Source organism: Phocoena sinus, chromosome 19 (genome assembly GCF_008692025.1).
Source record: "Phocoena sinus isolate mPhoSin1 chromosome 19, mPhoSin1.pri, whole genome shotgun sequence".
NCBI lineage: Eukaryota > Metazoa > Chordata > Mammalia > Artiodactyla > Phocoenidae > Phocoena > Phocoena sinus.
In genome coordinates this window covers 1,397,260-1,419,084 of record NC_045781.1, presented here as the reverse complement: position 1 = coordinate 1,419,084, position 21,825 = coordinate 1,397,260, and the positions used below count along the sequence as shown (strand labels likewise).

General features: G+C 44.9%; 2 protein-coding genes and 1 pseudogene across 4 annotated transcripts; 1 reads left to right on the top strand and 2 right to left on the bottom strand.

Annotated features, from left to right (window-relative positions):
- Positions 1–304, bottom strand: LOC116743541 (NADH dehydrogenase [ubiquinone] 1 beta subcomplex subunit 1). Its single transcript, XM_032612080.1, has one exon. It carries the CDS (start codon positions 256–258, stop codon positions 82–84), a length of 177 nt encoding a protein of 58 aa, XP_032467971.1. The 5' UTR covers positions 259–304; the 3' UTR covers positions 1–81.
- Positions 305–4,021: 3,717 nt separating this feature from the next.
- LOC116743533 (zinc finger protein 772-like) lies at positions 4,022–12,560 on the bottom strand. 3 transcript variants are annotated; one of them, XM_032612065.1, is made up of 3 exons: positions 12,294–12,560; positions 9,804–9,930; positions 4,022–8,551 (listed from the first exon to the last, which is right to left on the bottom strand). In XM_032612065.1, exons 1-3 carry the CDS (start codon positions 12,306–12,308, stop codon positions 7,404–7,406), a joined length of 1,290 nt encoding a protein of 429 aa, XP_032467956.1. In that variant the 5' UTR covers positions 12,309–12,560; the 3' UTR covers positions 4,022–7,403. The 3 variants fall into 3 exon arrangements, with proteins under 3 accessions (XP_032467956.1, XP_032467957.1, XP_032467958.1); XM_032612066.1 differs by lacking the exon at positions 12,294–12,560 and adding an exon at positions 9,538–9,701 and having other exon boundaries at positions 9,804–11,355; XM_032612067.1 differs by lacking the exon at positions 12,294–12,560 and adding an exon at positions 10,789–11,355.
- Positions 12,561–16,525: 3,965 nt separating this feature from the next.
- Positions 16,526–17,041, top strand: LOC116743538 (annotated as a pseudogene).
- The last annotated feature ends 4,784 nt before the right edge of the window (positions 17,042–21,825 follow it).

Genomic DNA, 21,825 nt, shown 5'->3' with positions numbered 1-21,825 from the left:
TTTTTTTTTTAAGTAATGAATGTGTTTTTATTTCTCTTATAATTTAAAAACTGTGAACATTCTGTAATTCAGCAGCAGCCTTTACTTCCAGGTGACTTCTTCACTGGGTCTTAATTCCCTTTTATATAACAGACTCTTGTTCCGGAAGGCAATTAGCTTTTCATCATTCTTTCTGTCTAGGTAACATCCAACGACAAATCCCACAGGGACAAGTATATGTACCCAGTGGTCACGCACAATCTGAAGTAAGTTCATCATGAATGCTGAAGCCTCGAGAACAACAACCCAAAACTTTTACTTTTTAAAAAATGTTTTCTTATTGTTGTAAAGGTTATTTTAAAATTCTGGACACCAGTTATTAATCAGATGTACTTTGGCTTGTACTTTTTTTAAAAATTAATTTATCTATTTTTGGCTGCGTTGGGTCTTTGTTGCGGCAAGCGGGGGCTACTCTTCGTTGAGGTGTGCGGGCTCCGCATTGCGGTTGCTTCTCTTGTTGCAGAGCATGGGCTCCCGGCACGCGGGGTTCAGTAGTTGTGGCTCACGGGCTCTAGAGCGCAGGCTCAGTAGTTTTGGTGTTAGTTGCTCCGCGGCATGTGGGATCTTCCCGGACCAGGGTTCGAACCTGTGTCCCCTGCATTGGCAGACAGATTCTTAACCACTGCATCACCAGGGAAGTCCCCTATAGTAATTCTTAAAATTACATTAAAACCTTTCAAATGTGTTGTCCTTTCCAAAATTTGTTTTGGGTATTTTAGGTCTTTTGAATTTCCATATGAATTTTAGAATCATTTTGTCAATTTCTACCAAAATCACTGGGAATTTGATAACTGTGTGAACCTACAGAACAATTATGGGAGAATAAATTAAAATATTAAGTCCTTAGATTCAGAAATGTGGTGTGTCTCAGTAATGTTTTGTAAATTTGCTTAATAGTTTTTGAATATATTTTGTTAAATATATTCCTAAATATTTCATATTTTGATGCTAGAGTAAGGGGTATAGTTTTCCAATTTCCAAACATTTATTGTATACTGACCTTGTATCCTGGCACCTTGACTGATCTATTAGATCTCTTAACTTTTTAAATATATAATTAAGGATGTTCTAAATAGATAAGCATGTCATCTGTGAATAATGACCATTTTGGTTCTTCCTTTACAATTTGTACATTGCTTATTTCCTTTAATTTTCTTATGTCACTGGCACAGATTTTCAGTGCAACATTACATAGAAGTTGTGAGAGTGGACATTCCTGCTTATTCCTAATATTAGGGAGAAAGCATTCAGTCTTTCCCCATTAAGTGTAATGTTAGCTTTAGGTTTCTAATGCTGCCGTATATCAGTTTAAAGAAATTGATTCTGACGCCAGTTCTCTGACACCAACTACCCAGAGTTTGTGTCATTCTAGACATCTGTAAGGGTTCAGTCCTCCACCAGAAAGCCCTCACTTCAGACATGCGCTTCAAGTCGTTGCGTCCAACTGCACTTCTGAACAGCTGGCTATAATTTCAGGGGTTCCCACGATCCCCTCAGGTTCGGTAATTTGCTAGAATGACTCACAGAACTCACTAAAAGTGCTATACCTACGATTCTAGTTTTGTTATAAAGAATACAGCTCAGGGGGCTTCCCTGGTGGCGCAGTGGTTGAGAGTCCACCTGCCAATGCAGGGGACATGGGTTCGTGCCCCGGTCCGGGAAGATCCCACATGCCGCGGAGCGGCTGGGCCCGTGAGCCATGGCTGCTGAGCCTGCGCATCCGGAGCCTGTGCTCCGCAAAGGGAGAGGCCACAACAGTGGGAGGCCCGCGTACCGCAAAAAAAAAAAAAAAAAAAAAAAAAAAAAGAATACAGCTCAGGAATAGCCCATGGAAAGAATGCAGAGAGCAAGGTATGGGAGGGTCCCAGGTGTGAAGCTTCCATAACCTCTGTCTCTGGGGAGTCAAGGCATATCACTCTCCTGCACATCAATGTGTTCACCAACCAGGAAGTCCCACCAAGCCTTGGTGTCCAGTGTTTCGATTGGAATCTCATTACATAGATACAACTGATTAGATCATGGCCACATGCCTGAACATCTAGCCCCTCTGCTCTCCACACAGGTCTTTCTGGCTCAGTTTCAAACGTCTAATCATATGACTGGTTTTTCTGGTAACCAGTCCCCATCCGGAAACTTTCGAGGGGCTTACCAAGAATCACTTCATTAGCACAAGAAAGACTCCTATCACTCCAGGAATTTCAAGATATTTCAAGCTCTGTGCCAGGAACCTGGGACACCTTCTAGTTAATATAGATTAAATTAATGTATTTTCAATTGTTAAACCAACCTTATATACATGATGTCTCACTAGATTATAATTATTATCAGGAATGTAAATTTGCTTTAACAATTGAAAACATACTACAGACAGACAGACACACACACACACAATTCCCTAAAATTTTTTGAAAGATTTTTTGCATCTATGCTCACACGTTGGTCTATAATTTTAATTTCATTACCTAGTTTTGCTCTTAGGGTTAATATTGGCTTCTAAAAATTAGTTGGGAAGTGTCCCATATGTTATTACTTATTTTTTGGAAGAGTCTGATGGAATCTTAATTATTCATTAAATATTTGGTAGAATTTGTTAGTGAAACCACCTTGGCTTTAAACTTTAAGTGAGAGGGCTTCTTACATTTAAATGTAGATTACCATTACTAGTAATTTGGAAATACTAATTAAATGTCTTTAATGAACAAAGGATTTTTAAGATTATCTATTTCTTCTTGAGGGAACGTGGTCAGTTGGTATATTTCAATGAATTTTTGTCCTCCACATTTCCATTTATTGGGAAAGAGTCATTTAAAATAATTACACAGGGGGCTTCCCTGGTGGCGCAGTGGTTGGGAGTCTGCCTGCCGATGCAGGGGACGCGGCTTTGTGCCCCAGTCCAGGAGGATCCCACATGCCGCAGAGCGGCTGGACCCATGGGCCATGGCCACTGGGCCTGTGCATCCGGGGCCTGTGCTCTGCGGTGGGAGAGGCCACAACAGTAAGGGGCCCACGTGCCGCAAAAATAAATAAATAAAATAAAATAAAATAACATAAAATAATCACACAGGTGATTATTGGACCACCCTGGTGGTCCAAGGGTTAAGACTCCACACTTCCAATGCAGGGGGCACGGGTTCGATCCCCGGTCAGAGAACTGAGATTCTGTATGCTGCATGGCACAGCCAAAAAATAAAATGAAATAAAGTAATCACATATTACCCATTATGTTTCAAAGACATCTAGTGCTATTCCTTCTTTCCTTGCTCATATTTGTAAATGTGTGATTTCTCTTTTTTTTTTCCGATGTGGTTTGGAGGTGTTATCAATTCTACTAATTTATTCAAAGTGTCTGCTTTAGGGGGAATTCATAGATTTTCTTGAAAAAAATTTATAACATATATGAAACTGATTCTTAATACACTGGACATCAAGCAAATAACAGTGACCTATGAAAGAGGACAAACGATGTGAGCCACGTGGCCGTCCCAGCTTACTATAAAAAGAAATTCCCAGGCCCTAATACAAAAATGCTGAGTCCAGTCAGACCCCAAAAGTCACCCTGAGTTGAGACAAAATTTAGAATCTGGGCCTGCGAAGGTGTCTGGAGTCCAACAGAGCACAGTACAGGAGAGAGAAAACTTCAGAAACATACAGAGGGTCATCCTCAAGTATGACCTCATGTACATTAGTACATCCTCATGTACTAATCTGTACATGCAGGCAGGAAATAACCAGAGCTGGGTAAAGAAACACCCAAAAGGATTCAATGAAACAATTTCCAAGGCTAATGTAGAGAATGGAATAGCACCTGTTCTAACCAGTTTAAATGGGAATCCTTATGAAGCATGAGGTAGAGAATACAGAATGATTGTGTCTCAGTAGGGGGAGATAAGTTAGCCTTAAAATGAATGCTGCAGTAATTCAACCTAAAAATGTTTGGAATCAAGATCCCAAAAGATCATATTGCTTCCAAGGAACTTAAACAATACCAAGAATACCTACTGAAATGCAAGTATTTTCAGTACCCAAAAAGGCAAAATTGAGTGTTCAATCAAAACTACACAACGTTAACAGTATCTGACAAGATAGATTTTACAGCAAAGAATATTCCTATAGATAAAGAGCACCCTTTCTTAATGATAAAAGAGGTCTACTCATTAAGTGGACATAACAGTAGGAAATGTTTATTCACCTAATAAAAAGACTTCAAAATATACAAAGCAAAACCTGATAGAACTAAACCTGATAAATAGGCAAATCCATTTTTATATTCAGAGATGTCAACAACCTTATTCAAATAATTGACAGAATACTACCCCCCACCCACCACCAGTAAGGATATAGAAAACTCGGACATTGTCAACCGTCTTAACCGAGTTGACATTTGTAGAACTCTCCATCAAACAAGAACACAATATACATTTATTTTAAGCTAACATGAAATACAAGATAACCCATATTCTGGGCCATAAAAAAAATATCAATAAATGTAAATAATTCAAGTCATAAAATATATACTCTGACTGCAATGAATTAGAAATCAATTACCAAAAAGATAAGGAAAACCCCAAATAACACACTTCTAAAAAGAACAATGTGTCAAAGAAGAAATTTAAAAGGAAACCAGAAAAGATTTTAAATGTAATTAAAATGAAAATACAACATATAAAGTTTTGTGGGAGGCAACTAAAGCAGTTGTTACACAGTGACTTTTAGAATTTAGCACCTATGTTAGGAAAAAACCCAAAAGTTTCAAATGAAGGATCTCAGGATCTATGTTAAAAAGTAGGAGAAGAACAGAAATGAAATACAATAAAAGCAAAAGGCAATGGTAAAAGTCAAAATGGGGGGAAAAAAAGGAACAGGAAAAAACAGAAAAATCAGTGAAATCAAGTGCATTCAGAAGATCAATAAAGCTGATAAACTACTGATGAAGAAAGAAAGAGAAATATAGACATTACCAGTGTTGGGAATAAGAGAGGTGGCATCACTACAGATTCTACAGGTACTAAAATAATAAAAGGATAGCTTGAAAAATTTGACTACTTAAATAAACAAACTCTTTGAGAAAGATACAAATCACCCAAGCTCACTGTAGGGGGAAAAAAAAAGATAAATTCTATAAACCTATGTTCACTATGGAAATTAAATTTATAGTTAGAAACCTTCCCACAAAATAGACTCCAGGCCCAAATACTTCACCAGTGAATTCCACCAAACAATTAAGAAAGAAAGAATGTCAATTCTTCACAAACTCTTCCAGAAAATTGAAGAGCAGGGGACACTTAACCAACTTATTATGTAAAGCCAGCATTACACTGACAGCAACCAAACCCATGCATTAAAAAGATTAGAGACTAACATCCCTCATGAGCATAGATGCAAAAATCTTTAAAAAAAAAAAAAAAGAAAAAAAAGAAAACCAGCATATAAAATTCAACAATGCATAAAAGAGTAGTACATTATGACCAAATAGGGTTTACCTCAGAAATGCAAGGTTGGTTTAACTTTTGAAATCAGTCAATATGATTCCTCATTAAAAGACTAAAAAGGTAAAAGAAAGAAAAACATCTATGATTGTGGTCACCAGTATTCAAGAAATGCTCCCACAAATCCCTACCTCTTTGTATTTTCACTGTTGTGAAGTGAGTCCCCTTCCACCCTGAACCAGGATTAGTCTGTGTTACCCACAGAGTAAGTCAGAAACGATGGCACATCACTTCCAGGTGAAGGTTATGAGCCACAGATACTGTGGCTTCATTCCCGTGAGTTCTCTCCTGGGACACTTGCTTTGGAACTGTTTCTCTAAAGTGGAATACTTTAAGCAAAAGTATGGATGAAAAAGAATGAATTACTGATACACAGAACACTGATAAATCACAACATAATTATGCATAGTTTGAAGAGCCATATACATACTAGTACCTTTTAAATTACTCTATACACACACACATTTAAAATTCTAGGAAATCCAAACAGATCTATAATGACAGAAAGCAAGATGAGTGGTTGCCTGGGAATGGGTGAGGGCAAGAGATATTATAAAAGGAATCAGGAAACTTGGTTTCAAAGGTGCAAACATGTATCAATTTATACACTATAAATATGTGCAATTAATTGCAGAAAATGTTTAGATTGCTCAGACTGTAACTGTAGCTGTAAGATTATGAGACACAAATATGAGTCCTGAGAAGTTCCATAAACCCTCATACCAAAGTCACAGTGATAGAAACATTTGTGGATACGCCTTTAGAAGAGTTATATTCCCTATAGTTGGCTATAGTCTCCCAACTTCCTATTTATCAGTTGTCCTTTTAGGGGACAGTGACATCTGCCTACCAAATAATAGATTTCAGGGATGCTGGTAGGTCCCAGGGAATCAAACTCTCCTAAAGAGGGCTGGGGAATATGAAGCATTCCCTGGGAACAAGGGACCCAATTCATGCTGCTCCCAGGCACATCAGAAGTTGTCATGACAAATGCCCCTTGCTCAAGAAGACCTTGGTCACACAAATCATCTTGGCATACAGGACACACGATTAGGCCTGCAAAGATTGGTATTCTTTCCTAGGAGGCCTTGAGTAGCAATGCAAATTAGGCTGAAACTAGAATAAGAGCTGTTCTTTCTTCACCATTCTGCAAATACCACTGAGACACAACAGTTGGACCTCTCACACAAGCTGTTCATTCTTTCAGGCTGGCAGAGCCCAATTCTGTTCTCAACTCAACCCACAAAGTGAACAGAATCCCAGGATTCAACGTAGTTAAAAACTAAGGTATTTGTTGCAAACCCAGAAGAATATGAGTCAGACAATTCCCAAGTTAGGTGACTTGGGGGCTGGACAAATCCATCACGAGTGCCACATGAGACCAATAAAGTCTGAAAAATGGAAATCTCTGCAAGCAGCCAGCAGAACAAAGCTTACGTTCTTCTGGCCAAAATTGGGTCACATCCACGCTTAACCAGTAGGGGAGCAGGAAGGAGTGAGGATCTTCAATGGGCTCAGGCTACCAATGATTCCCTCCAGAGAAGGGAGGAAGAGCAGAGATCTTGCCCATCAAAGCACTCTGGGGTGACTTACACACAATGTGGCACCCTGCTGTTGCACAGACATATGGATTCTTTCAGAGACACTGGCAGTGATATGCTTCTGGCAAGTGTGCAGAGGCCTCTCACAGTAAACAAAGGCATGTTACGAAGTGCAATATTGCTCCAGAAACCTTCCCATATACCTGGCACACAGAAGCATCTCCTCAGGGTGGGAGTTCAAATGTATGAGACTCATCTTCCAGCTGATGGCTACTCACATAGGCTACTCTCAGAGCTGCTCTCTGGTGTCACCCACTATGGCATATTCCTTGCTATCCTAAGGCCTTTCTCCAGCATGAACTTTCCAATGTCTGATGAGGGAAGCTCTTTGCCTGAAGGCCTTCCCACACTCACTGCACTTATACGGTCTTTCTCCAGTGTGGATTCTATGGTGCTGAACAAGCACATGTTTGTGGCTAAAGGCTTTTCCACACTCACTGCACACATATGGCTTTTCGCCATTGTGAACTCTCTGGTGTGCAATAAGGTCGGAACTTTGGCTGAAGAACTTCCCACATGCAATGCACTCATAAGGCCTTGCCCCAGTATGAACACTCCAGTGCTTAATGAGTCTGTATTTGTGACCAAAGTATTTCCCACATTCGCTGCACTCATAAGGCCTTTCTCCAGTATGGATACTCTCATGCTGAACAAGTGTGGATTTGTGACTGTAGGCTTTCCCACATTCACTGCATTTGTAAGGTCTTGCTCCAGTATGGACTCTCTGGTGTACAATAAGGTTAGAGCTATGATTAAAAACTTTCCCACATATGCCACACTCATAAGGCATTTCTCCAGTGTGGATCCTCTGGTGCTGCGCAAGTATGGGTTTGCGGCTGAACGTTTTCCCACACTCACTGCACTCATAAGGCCTTTCTCCAGTGTGGACTCTCTGGTGCTGAACAAGTGAGTCTTTACGGCTGAAGGCTTTCCCACATTCATTGCACTTGTAATGCCTTTGTCCACTGTGAAAGGCCTCTGCACACTTGGTGTTACTTTGTGGCTTCCACTTACTAAGAGGAGCATGGTGCTGGAATATGCTTGAGCTAGCTGAGAAGTCCTTACAACCCTCCCCTGTGGTAAAGGGCATGTCCAATGATTGGACAGAGCAGCTGTTCACAAGAAAGGCCCTACCCTCATCCCTTCTGCAGTGTTTCTCTCCACTGTGCTGCTTCTGGTGGTGAAGGTTTGCACTGAAACAGAGGTGTTTCCCACATGCCAAACACATGTATGGTTTTTGCCCAGGGTGTGTTTCCTGGTGCTCAGCCAAGTACAAAACATCTTTCAAGATCGGGCCACATGTCTCACAGGGGTGGGCCTTCTGGGAAGACGGAAACGTCTTAGGAATCGTGACCTGTGACACTCCTTTTACAGAAACGCTCTGCTCAAAATGTATCTCCTCCTCCTCCATTCCATGCGAACAACCTGAAAGCAGACAAATGCTGGTGAAGGACACATTGACACTGGTGGGAAGGGGCAGTCTCATTACAAATGTGTATCTATCAGAACTAACATGAAGGTCTGCTATCAGACAAGAGGCCAGAGCTCAAGTTGAGTAAAGGGCTGCTATGCAGTAGTTGGCATCTAAAGGTCACAGGATGGAAGTGGCCTTGATGGGAAGAGGACACAAATGTGAGGAGCAGCCTAGGAAGAACAGGGTGTCTAATGAAGTCATCCACAAATGGATTTTAGCAAGGCCTTGGCTACTAGGGAGATGTACAGAAGGGTGTGTTCCCTGAATAGCTACAATCAAATAGACTAGGTGGTATTTAAGAATTATTTGAGGTATGTGCACATTTCATGACACATTAAGCATATAAGCCAGTTTTGGAAAGCAGTGGAGAGGAACAGCTGAGATGTGGGCAGAGGTGGGGAACAGTCAAAGGCTAAAAGTCAGAACATAAAAGATAAGTATGTAAATGGGAAAGTAAAGATAAGAATGAAGTGTGGCCATTGGCCTTGGCACTCAAACAACTGTGGGCACAGAGAGGTTGGGGAATGATTAGAACCCAGCCCGACATCACACCTTTCCCCAGCTCCGACCCACCAGGGCCACCCCCACCCTGAGCCTCTCTGGTCATGGCTGGAGTCATGTTGGCCCACTCAGATAGCCAGGGCTCACTGTCCAGCTCCAGTGGGGCAATCTCATGGAAATGGAAGATGCATATCCTAAGGAAAAGACAGGTAAATGGCCAGCACTGGTCTGGGTGACCCACCCCTCAGAGAAGACAACTAAATACTATAAAAATAACTCTGAAGAAGTGTCTTGCAGGAATAGCCTAGCGGTCCCAACAAGTAGTGACCATACTTGTCCTTGCAATTCCTGACACAGGCAGGCTACTAGAAATGTCAGCAAGAGGAAGGGGGTAGAACCTGGGACACAGGGATGGCATGGATCTGGACAGACGCACCCAGTAACGGAGAGAACAAACTGGAGATGATCCACTGGGTGACAGCAGGACGCTTCATGCCTGCATCCATCCATGTAAGCCTTCAAGGCAGCAGGTACTGGGACTGCTCAGAAGTCAGAGGTGCTAGTGCACAAAGCTCACACCTGGCATCCACAGCACCTACCCTAGGGAACGGGGGAGGGAGGTAATGCCTACGGCTCTGATAGAAGAAACAGGGAAGGGGGAGAGCCCAGTCCAGGACACTGCAGGGGATGTGAGGGCCTTACCCAGTGAGGCCATAAGGGCAAAGTTCTCCAGCATCACTTCGCGGTACAGGAGCCTCTGAGCCTCATCAAGGAGCCCCCACTCCTCCTGGGAGAAGTACACGAACACGTCCTCAAAGTTCACTTTCCCCTGCCACAATGGGGAGAGCCGAGTCTGTGAGTAGTCTCTCTCCTAAGGACCCCCATCTTGCCCCCACAGAGTTCCCTTCAGCATTCCTTCCGACCTAGGTCATCAACTCATTGGAAATACCAGGGCCAGGTGCCACATATGTCTGCTCTCTCCTTAAGGTCCCTTTGATCACGGTGTCCACCCACACCAACAACAGGCAGGTGGGCAGAAAGGCGCCATCTAAGCTCTGGGGTTGGCATGTGGGGCCGCACCGCATCCCCACCCACGTCCTTCCAGCCAGTTCTCCTGGAGTTGCTAAGGCCATGCTTACCAGACAACCAAAGTTGGGCTCATCTTTCTCCCATAAGTCCCCAACACCTGGGACCAAGGGCCATCAGTTCATACTCCTTTGCCACATGCACACCAGTCTTTTGGATCACTCTCAATCTCACAACTCTTGGCTCCCCACCCAGTTGTTGGCCTCCACCACCACCTTCCTGGCTCATTAACTGCAATGCCGTTGTGATGTGTAGATTCTCCCTTGTAGACCTAGGTACACACCATCTTCTGCTTTTTGGATGTTCTCCATCCTGAGCCCCTCCACAGGACTTCAGCCCTGTGTCCAGCAGCTCACTTGATACCTCCACTCAGTGTTTTCTGGAACATCTCAGACTCTTCACATGGCCACAAATAAACTCCTGATACCCATGCAGAGTTACTTCTACCGCTAACTTGCCCATCTCAGCTGATGGAGCTTCTACCCTTCTGACTGATAAGGCCTAACATCTTGGGGCTGTCTATTTCACACATCAGAAAATATGACCCAGTCACTTTTCCCATCTACAAAGCCAGCCCTCTGGGCCATCCATTACCACTCACCTGGAATACTGAAGCAGTCTCCTCCCCGGTCTCCTTGTCTCTATCCTAATTCCCTCTTCCGTCACCACATACAGTCTGTTCTCCACTTGGCATCCAGAAAGAGGCTGTTAAAACTTGGATCAGATTACCTCCCTCCTCTGCTACACACCCGCCATGGCTACACCACCCTCAGAACAGAGGTCTCGCTTGTCAGCTGGCCATTTCAGGCCTGACTCCTGCCCGCCTGCTCTTGATTGCTACTAGATATGGTGGAGACCTGTAGTTTCTTGAAAACTCCCATCTCAATCTCTCCTTCAATTATTTGCACATGCTGGTTCCTGTTCCTGGAACAAACTTCCACACCTTATTCCAGTGGTCACCAGAAAATGGGAACCCTTGCATGTAACCCCTGGTCTAGACCCAGAACCCTGGGCTTGGGGTTTCTCCAGGGTCCTCAGACACAAGAGCTGGGAGAGTACAAGTAAAGTGTTCGGGACTTCCCTGGTGGTGCAGTGGTTAAGAATCCACCTACCAATGCAGGGGACATGGGTCTGAGCCCTGGTCCGGGAAGATCCCACATGCCGCAGAGCAACTAAGCCCACGTGCCACAACTACTGAGCCTGCGCTCTAGAGCCCGTGAGCCACAACTACTGAGCCCGCACGCCACAACTACTGAAGCCGCATGCCTAGAGCCTGTGCTCTGCAACGAGAAGCCACTGCAATGAGAAGCCTGCGCACCGCAACCAAGAGTAGCCCCCGCTCACCGCAACTAGAGAAAGCCCGCGCACAGTAACGAAGACCCAACGCAGCCAAAAATAAATTTATTTTTAAAAAAGTAAAGTGTTCTATGACACCACAATCCTGAAGCCCTCATGGGTGGGGGTGGAATCGATGAGAGCCTGGACATCCTTCCCTCACCTGTATAAAGCCCATAATTACTACTGAGATCAGGAGAACCTGTGGTAAGAAGGAGACTATGAGAGACAAGCAACCATGAAAGAGGCCCAAGGGCTCAGGCCTATCTTCTACTCCTGCCCTGCCACAGACCTGGGGCTGTCTGTCATCTGAGCCTCAGTCCAGCTGTGTTGCCTTGGACTATGTCTCAACTTTTCTGGGGCCCACTCTCCGCACCCTCACCTCAAGTCTGTACACACCTGGGCAGTCTACGGAATACTTTTGAAACCATCAGATATTGCCTCTCTGTTCAGAATCTTCCGTAGCTCCCATCACCCTGAGAATTGAGGCACAGCTGCTCGGACTCTTGGTCTTTTCAGACACCAAAGGCCCTAGATTTCCCAAATGCTCCGGCTGTATCGCACCCCCAAGCCTCTGCACATGCTGGCCCCTCGCCTGTAACATCTTTCCACATCCCATCATGCTGGCTGTCAGAAGTGGGACCCGACCAAGAGAGTCCCCACTGTCTGGACACATGGTCCTGAGCTGCAGGGACCTGAGCCGTCCCTCATTCGACGCTTCAGGATTCAGAGATGGAGGTAGGGGGAACAACCCAGGGGTGCAGCACCCACCTGAGCCGGGTCCATCAGCACGGCGGCCGCCACCGGCACCTGAGGACCGGGGAGGGCGAGGGGGAGGGGAGTAGCTGGAGAGCGACAGGTGCGAGGTCCCGGGCTCCGGCGGCCGGGTCACCTGAGCGGTGCCACTGCCGATCCTCAGGTTAGCGCAGACAACGCCTCTCGCGTTTTCCCTGTCCTATCACCTCGGGTGTGACGTCGCGTTCCGGAGACTGACTCGGTGGACTAATCCGAAAGCAAACAAAATGTCCGCCCAACAACGGAAAAGGAAGTCCCGCCCCGGCGTCCCCCGTACGAACGGAAACGCCCCTTTACTGGGCCTTCATTGGCCCAGAGCCGCCAAGGCTCCTAGGTAATGTAGTTCCCACAGCACCAACGATGGAGTGGGACTTCCGCGCCACCTCCAGGTCAAAGGCGGAGCCACCTAGCTAGCGGAGCCTAGAAATTGTACCGTTTAGTTTGAGGATTAGGCGGAGCGTTGCTTCCTCTTATAGGAGACGCACCCATATTTCCGGTGAGTGTAGTCTGTAACACATCACAAAAATGTTCAGAAACATATTATTTGGGGCTTCTTTACATAGAGAATGCTCACCAGAAAAATCAAATGCACACACCATATACTAATGTCGCTCAGACCTCCATAGCTGGAAGCTAATAAATAGTATTTGTTATCAAATATACACAGCGTAGCGCGAAGCACTTGGGTTTGTTATGTGGGCCTCAGCATTTAGAATCAGGAACAAGAGAAGAGACTCCAGACACGGGCACCACGTTAAGTGCAATAGGGATGTGGGACACTGATGAACAGGTGGACAATGCTGGTGTCTCTGGTTACCTCAGAAAATATTTCTCCTGCCTTTATAATCAGTGATTGTGTCTAACCCAGTGAGTAATACTTTTTACAAGAAATGTCACCGAGCCCACACTCGTTCTGCTCGCCTCACGACAGGCCAATCAATTGGGAGACGAGCTTTTGGAGCAAGGGATAACTTTATTCGGAAAGCCAGCAGACCCAGAATAAGGCAGACTTGTATCTCAAAAAAATCCATTATCCCTCAGTCCGGATTCCGGCTCCTTTTATAAAAGGGGAAGGGGCCCACTGCGGTGCTGACCAACGGCTGAGGGGGGCTCCTATAGCTAGTGCCTGCCCCGCCCCTATTACAGAAATATTTCACTCTGTATACACAGATGTATTCAATTCCTTTTAGGTATTTTACAAAGATCTGAAAAGAAAAGTGACGGAAGAAATATTCACTTCTTAAGGTATGGGGAAGTCATTCTGGCTTATATATAATTTAACTTGAACTTCAGGCTAACCAAAACAGCCTGTTTGTGGCCAAATATGCACTGTACATCTGCTTTAATTATTAAAGAAAAAGGCACATTGACCAGAAGTAAGGAATGTCCATTTTAAAGATAAAGATTAAAGGCCTCCCTCCCAGGGATGCCAATGCTAGTACTCCTTTGATCATAAGACTTTCTTCCCAGGTGACAAGGCCATACTGAGTTGTGTACGTGCTGATCTGTTTTTGTTTCTTTGAAACGTTGAAGGAGTGTATTCCAGACTTGTTTGATGTTCCTTGTTATAACAAGGTAAAACTGTGCTCAAAACCATGCTTCTCTAGAGCAGTTCCTCAGAGTAATCTGAGAAGCTGTCTCCTGGGCTATAGTCCTCAGTTTGGATCAAAAAAACCTCTTTTCTATTCCCATTGTAGGTTGTTTATTGATTATTTTCCATCGACAAAGGTAATTTACCAAATGTCACTTGTCAATTAGAAGGACAATAAGAATTGTTTCTGTGCAGAAGAAATAACTACCATACTAAATTTCTATACACAGTAAAAATGCCTTTTAAGAAAGTGTGATGTAAGACTATTTGAGGATAAACATGACGACTGTAATGGAAAACAAACCCACAGAAAATAAAATTCTAAACATAATTTTCTAAACTGAAAATAATATTCAAGTACAAAGAAGGCTGATCCAGACGAAAAGTCTGCAAAGAGAGTTGGAATGAGGATTGAGAGAAGTGTGCATCTTTTGATTAAAATAACTGCTCGTTATCTGTGTAAAACATGAATATGTCTCCTTATAGAGTTAAAGTGATGGAATTCCATGTATAACCTCAGAACATATACATTGAGAGGAGGCTAGTTGCTTAATGTTCTGAATCCCTTATATTTCCAATCAGGAATAAATGTATTCCTAACCCTATACTCTAATGTATTAAATAAGCTTTTGCAATTTTTAGCTTAAATATAATAAATGCAACCAGAATATACTTTTCAAACTAGAAAAGGAAAAATTTGGAATATAAATGATCAATAGAATGGTAAAAACAGTAGTAAAAGAAATGGAACTAGTCCTATGAGGTGGATTTGTCACCTAGGTTAATATGAGGAAACTGAGGCAGCAAAGGGTCTATGATACTCTCAGTTATGGCTGTTAAGTAGCACATCTGGGAATGGAGTCCACAGAGCCACAGCTTTAACCACTACCCAACACAGCCTCCAATCCAATGTCATCTATCTGGCCCCTTCTGTGTCGGAGAAATGAGGTCATGGAAAATTCAACTGCCCAGGTAACTGACATGAGGACAGGGATAAGTCTTGCCTTTTTTCTTGTCCCAGAAATATTAGCCTTCATCTTTATTTATTCCCTAAACATGTTTTTCCTGGGCACTGACCAAGAAACCAGAACAGGAAAAGCCCTGCCGGCCCACAGATACAGAGTGTTTGAGGGGGATAACTCTCATTGCCTGAGCCTTGCTCTGTCATCACAACCATCCACATGCCGTCACATCTGCTTCTCAACACCTTCAACTCCACCCCCTTGGACCGGTCTATCAACATAACATTTCTGGACTACAAAACAGCCTCCACCCTGTATCAGCATCAGTTCTTGCTCTACCTCAGCTCATGCTCCACACATCAGACAGAAGGTGATTTCAAAACAAATCAGGTTATATTTGGCAAATTTGAGTGGACCAAAAGTACACCAGTATGGGACTTCTCCTGTAGTCTAGTTGTTAAGACTCTGCACTTAAAGTGCAGGGGGCGTGGGTTCCACCCCGGGCTGGGGACCTAAGATCCCACATGCTGCGCAGTGCGTCCAAAAAAATTTTTTTTTTTTTTGCGGTACGTGGGCCTCTCACTGTTGTGGCCTCTCCCGTTGTGGGGCACAGGCTCCGGACGCGCAGGCCCAGCGGCCATGGCTCACGGGCCCAGCCGTCTGCGGCATGTGGGATCCTCCCGGACCGGGGCACGAACCCGTGTCCCCTGCATCGGCAGGCGGACCCCCAACCACTGCGCCACCAGGGAAGCCCCCAAAAAATTTTTTAAAAAGCACATCGGTGACCAAAGGGGCAAAGATCTCAGTCTTCCCTGTTACCTCCCCTCCAAAATTTAGCTTTGGGGTTAGTAACACACTTCCCATCATCAGTTACCATTGATCATGCACAACCTTGCCCTGTCTGTGGTCAGCCTCATTGTAAATATATGTGGTGACAAAATCCAGGAGAGGCATAGCAGCTTCCTGAAGTCCCACACAGCCAATCTGAGGTAGACTTAGACACATAGCCCATGCTCTCTGCTCTAGTGCTCTCCTGCAGGTGAGTGGAGGCCTCTTTCTTCTTTGTGGAGTAAACAAAATGTCGACAGCTTTCAGGAATGGAGTTGTGGATTTCATACAGAAGGAGTAACAGCTGTGGAGTCCTACTGATTACTCCTTTAGCCCAGAGTCTGGCAACAATATTCAAAGTATCCAATCCTAGCCTTACTCGGTGTACCTACTCAGCCTCACCCATTCCTTTTCATGACAACTCCAATAAAGGCTCTGGGACATGCTTTCCCCCTCCCCTTTCTGCCTCATGATCCACCTTGGTGCTTCCCCATGTGGCCCTGCATGGCATGCCCTGCCTCCTGTTTCTAGGGATCTGTGTGTAATCTTCTTCCTTCATGAAAATTATTTGTGTCTGTCTGTGTTACCATACCTGATTAAAACAAATCTGAGGTACATTTTCAGAGAGTAGATAATCATTTTACCTAAACTAAATGATTAAATAGTCTGTTCTTTTCTCATTAATCAAGTTATTTCAAATTCCACACCCATTTGAAGCTGTTTTAGTCTGTTGAGATCATCAATTTATCAATTCCTGTGACAAAATAAAACTGTTGCAGCTTCACACCACACTTTGTGGAGAGAGTCCTCCTCACCACTGACTAACCATGAGCACCCAGATCTAGCAGAATTCTTATGCCGAGGTGGAGGCCGCCGTCAGCCGCCTGATCAACCCGCACCTGCAGGCCTCGTCCACCTACCTCTCCCTGAGCTTCTACTCTGAATCTGACGAGGTGGCTCTGGAGGGTGTGGGCTGCTTCTTTCGGGAGTTGGCTGAGGAGAAGCGCGAAGGTGCCCAGCTTCTCTTGAAGATGTGGAAGCAGTGGGGCAGCTGCAGGGCGGGCAAAAGCTGTCCCCGAACGAGCGGAGTGCCAGCGTGGACCCATGGAGGCCGCCATAACGCTGGAGAAGAGCCTGAACCAGACCCTCTTGGATCTGCATGCCCTGGGTTCTGTGAGCCGCAGACGCCCAGCTCTGTGAGTTCCTGGAGAGCCGCTTCCTGGAAGAGGAGACGAAGCTCCTCAAGAAGATGGGCGACCATCTGACCAACCTGCGCAGGCTGGCTGGCCCCCAGGCCGGGCTGGGCAAGTGTTTTCCAAAGGCTGTCCTGCAAGCACGACTAGGAGCCTCCGGAGCCCAGCGGCCTCTGCGGGACCCCTCTGCCTCTGCCCTCCTCGAGATCTCTGCCCGAGCCTCTTCCTTCAGCCAGGAAGCAAGTTTTTAACCACCCTGAAACCTTCACCTGAGCCATGGTGCAAAATAGAAACAAAGAATGTTCTTTTGCAGAGGGAAAAAAAAGCTAGGCTGTGATTTAAAAAAAAAAGTATCTGAATAGTATTAATGATTTGTAGTCTGTTTAATTCTCAAGATTGTCTAAAGAAATGGGTCCTAACTTTTGGGTACCAACTGGGTACATAGAGTATCTGATAAACTATGCTTTCTGTCAAGAAGAATAAATACACCTATTCTGAAGATGTTGTATAGGGGATTCCCTGGTGGTCCAGTGGTTAGGAGTCTGTGCTTTCACTGCCCTGGGCCCAGGTTCAATTCCTTGTCGGAGAGCTAAGATCCCACAAGTCGCGGTGTAGCCAAAAAGAAAAAAAATGTTACACAGAATTTTAGGGTTTTCATGACTTCTCTGGAGTCATTCTGGGTACTGGATTCAACTCTGGTTTTCTAAAATTTAAGTGTGGTTTTGCTGAGCAGAGAGCTGAGTACCTTGACTGGATCATATTGTGTTTGTCCCTCAACCCTCAAACTCATGACAAAATTGCTTTTCCTGATTTTCAAGTTGGTGTGATGCCATCTGCATATATTGAAGAAAGAGTCCTGAGAAGTTCATCTCTGAGTCTCCCATTAGGTTGCTACTGAGAACACTGATTATTACATCATACACTGACCTCTTTATGAAGCCTCTTGAGAAATTTCTTTCTGGTCTTAATATTAGGAATAACAGTGCTTTGCTTGGGTAATTGGGTGTTTTTGTTTTATGGACACTGTAAATGATGTAACTAATTAAGTTTCGTCTTCTGCCTGCTAAAAAGCTTAGAGCCAAATTTGTGGTCCACCCAGAGTAAACGAGTAGAATCGTATAAGCATTTTGTACATGTTTTATTCCTGGCTCTTCTGTTACTAATTCCTTGGTGTATTTTGTGGATTTTAAGCCACCTTAAACAATTTCTGGAACAAGGTTGTGTATAAACAGATAAAGTAAACTTTAAAAATACAAAAAAATAGGGACTTCCCTGGTGGTGCAGTGGTTAAGAATCCGCCTGCCAATGCAGGGGACACAGTTCAAGCCCTGGTCCAGGAAGATCCCACGTGCTGCGGAGCAACTAAACCCGTGTGCCACAACTACTGAGCCTGCGCTCTGGAGCCTGCGAACCACAACTACTGAGCCCATGCACCACAACTACTGAAGCCCTCGTGCCTACAGCCTGTGCTCCACAACAAGAGAAGCCACTGCAATGAGAAGCCCGCGCACCACAAAGAAGAGTAGCCCCCACTTGCTGCAACTAGAGAAAGCCCACGCACAGCAACGAAGACCCAAATGCAGCCAAAAATAAATTTTAAAAGATAAATTTTTTTAAATGCAAAAAAATAAACTGTCTACCTAGCTTTTTTAATTTTAAAAACTGTCATACATTCAGTGGGATGTTCATATGAGATGTATAAATTGTTGTTTTCTTTTACAAAGACCACACCTATAAAACTCACCTCGTGTAATTTTTTTTAGGCATCCCCTGTCCCTTGTTACATTTACATGTTCCTCTGGGCCCCTAGAGCTCACCTGACATTTTCTTTTTTTTAATTTTTTGGCCACAACGCATGGCATGTGGGATCTTAGTTCCCCAACCAGGGATCTAACCTGCAACCCCTGCAGTGGAAGTATGGAGTCTTCACCACTGGACCGCCAAGGAAGTCCCCACACCTGACATTTTGATAATCATTCTTTTGATGTCTTTATAGTTTTACTGCTTACCTATACTTCCCTAAACGACAGACTATCTTTTATTGCCAAATTCTGAATTTTCCATAGATTGTATCATAGTGTATTTTTTTATTTTTTTTTTTGCGATACGCGGGCCTCTTACAGCTATGGCCTGTCCCGCTGCAGAGCACAGGCTCTGGATGCGCAGGCCCAACGGCCATGGCTCACGGGCCCAGCCGCTCCGTGGTATATGGGATCCTCCCAGACCAGGGCACGAACCCGTGTCCCCTGCATTGGCAGGCAGACTCTCAACAACTGCGCCACCAGGGAAGCCCATATATGCATTTTTCTGACTAGATTCTGTAACATGTTTGTTAGATTTATCCACAGAGATTCATGATATGGTGGTCAGCTCATTTCCATAGCTCATCAGTAATTGATAGGGTGAATAATCCAGAATCTACTCTTCCAAGATGTGATTTCAAGAAAATGACACATATCTTCTGTGCTTGGCTTAATAGAGGAGTTTATCTGCACCTCATCTCACACTTGTCAGTGGGACTATCTCTCCTGACTCTCCTCCCTCCCATTTACTTGCCACATTGTGGTCTGATCTAAATAACTAATGTAACTTGGGTTTCTATCATCCTATGTTCTTAACTCCAATATTGACTCCTTTTGTGATGTGTGTGATTTCTGATGTGATGTGTGTATAAAGTATACAATTGGAAGGAGCCTTTTGAGGTATGTGTGTCAGTTCCATCAAGCATGAAATAAAGCCTTGTCTGGAGGCTGACTCCATGTCTTAGGAGCCTTCACTTTTTTTTTTTTTCCTGAGGCTTCACTTTCAGTCATTGCTGTAACTAAGCCACGACTGATCCATGCATGCTGATAAGAAGAGGCAGGCATTTTGGGGATCTCCTGCCAAGATGACCTGAGGTGACACAGTTGGCATTAGAAACTCTCCCCCTCCCAAAATGAATATCTGGTCTTGGAGATAATGTGCTATAAATATGGGTGAGCTGGGACTGTCAGTTTGACACACCATCTCTTTGTGAGGATCCACTCGCCAAGGCATTGGTCACAGGAGGCTATGCCTGAGTGGACAATTTTCACCTCATCATTGGCGACCCAGGGATAATCTGAATGCCTCCTTGAGGAGACTGGTCTTGAAACTGAACAGCCCTATATAGAGCCCTTCCCAGTGACAGAACCCCTGAGTCCCTGCTTACTGGTGATTAAGAAAAAGATGGTGGCCCATGCACTTATGGTCAATTAATCTATGACAAAGGAGGCAAGAATATATACAATGGAATCAGCTAGTACTGAACACCCCCTTCCAGAAAGTTCCAGGAAGGAGTGAAAGCTTCATCATCTTTTGCCCTCATGAGTCATTCCAAAGCTGTGAGGAGGTTAGTCACTGCTCAGTCCGCAGACGAAACTTACAGGAGAAAAATCAGGGAAATGAAGATTGACACAAAAGAAGGAGTCAGTGGTAAAGTAGGTGGTAGGAGAACACATAATAAAGTGTTGGCATCTCTTTTATCAACAGCTGCCTGGTGTCAACAATGGTCCAAAATCCTTCCCACCTGCAGGGAGTTAGCTTTGTATCTCGAAATGGAAGGGCAGTGGAACAAAAAGAGTAATAAGGGATGAAGGGGAGAAATCTGGTGGGAGAGGAGTGTTGGCTTATGGGTTTGAGGTTTATTGTCCTGCTTGGACACCAATGCTGAGCCCTTAAGAAGGGAAAGGGCACAGATGAGTTTGGGGTGAAGAAGGAAGGTGAACACTTGGGATCCTCGACTATCTCATCACCTACATCCAGAACTCAGAGTCTTCGCTTTACCACCATTGTTTTTTATATTGGGCGTCCCATTGTCAAAGGAAATTGGTAATGTATAACTGGTTCATTCCAAGGAAACTGCTTTATTGGCCCTCAAGATCCTCTTTAAATCCTTAAGGGAAGGAAAGCCTGGAGCACCAGCTGTGCAGGAACATTAAAATACAGGCCAATCTACAATAAGGATAGTCTCTAGATGAGAGTCTGGCAGAGTTCTTGACCCTGATTTCCCCTCCACCTCCATCTCTGCAGCTCTGTCTGTTACTGAACTCAAGTCCTTGTGCCTGACACAGAGTGAGGCCAAACAATACCAATACATCGGAGTTTTGAGCAGAAAAAGGCGTATTGCAGGGCGATGAAAGGAGACGGGTGACTAATGCCTTAAAAACCCCGAACTCTCTGAAAGCTGTCAGCAAAGACCTTTTATAGGAAAGGTGAGGGAGGGGCACGGTTAGTTGTTGCAAACTTCTTGGTATCAGATCCTTTGTTCTTGAGGTCAGGTAACGGTGTTCCTGTAAAACTCCACCAAACAAGACTGGCCTGTATTTCTTATCCTCTGTTCTGACAAGAAAGGGCAAGGTCCCAAGGCACAAGTTTCACCCTCTGAGGCCCAGGTGCTGGCTAAAAGAAGAGGGTCCCTGCTCCGGCCAGTTACCCTGTCAGGTGAAGAGGTAGATCTTAGCTGGCCGTGCCCTCAGGGCCAAGTCCACAGACCCTGCCCAGTCGTCATCACTGGGGGAGCAAGGCACCAAGGACCCAACTGGCCCTCGATCTCCTCAGGCTGCCCAAACGGGGTGGTGGGACGTGTGTGTGCATGTCTGCAGGGTTCTGCAAACCGCGATCCAGGAGGTGGGGATGAGGGGAGACGTTTGCCGTCGCCTCGAGGCCTGGGCCCCACCAGTCAGCGGCGTTGGCAAGGCCTCTGGAGCTCTGCAGGACACAGCCCCCAGCCTTCCCCGCCAGGGTCCCCCAGCTCACCCACCCGCCTAAGGCCAGAGGGCCTGGGTGGGGTGGGGGGGAGTCCGGGATCCGTCTCTTACCACACTCTCCGCTGGAGGACCACCACCAGTCATACCGTTAGCCCAGCGGGACCTCTAACCTGGGCGCCCCGCTCAGGTCTGGCGCTAACAGTCACC

Bases quoted from the DNA above. Each gene is read 5' to 3' on its own strand.
- LOC116743533 (XM_032612065.1), bottom strand. The intron at 8,552-9,803 runs GTAAGGCCCTCA...GTCTGCTTTCAG, and splicing joins TGCCCTTATGGCCTCACTGG to GTTGTTCGCATGGAATGGAG.
- LOC116743541 (XM_032612080.1), bottom strand. From the start codon at position 258: ATGATGAACTTACTTCAGATTGTGCGTGACCACTGGGTACATATACTT.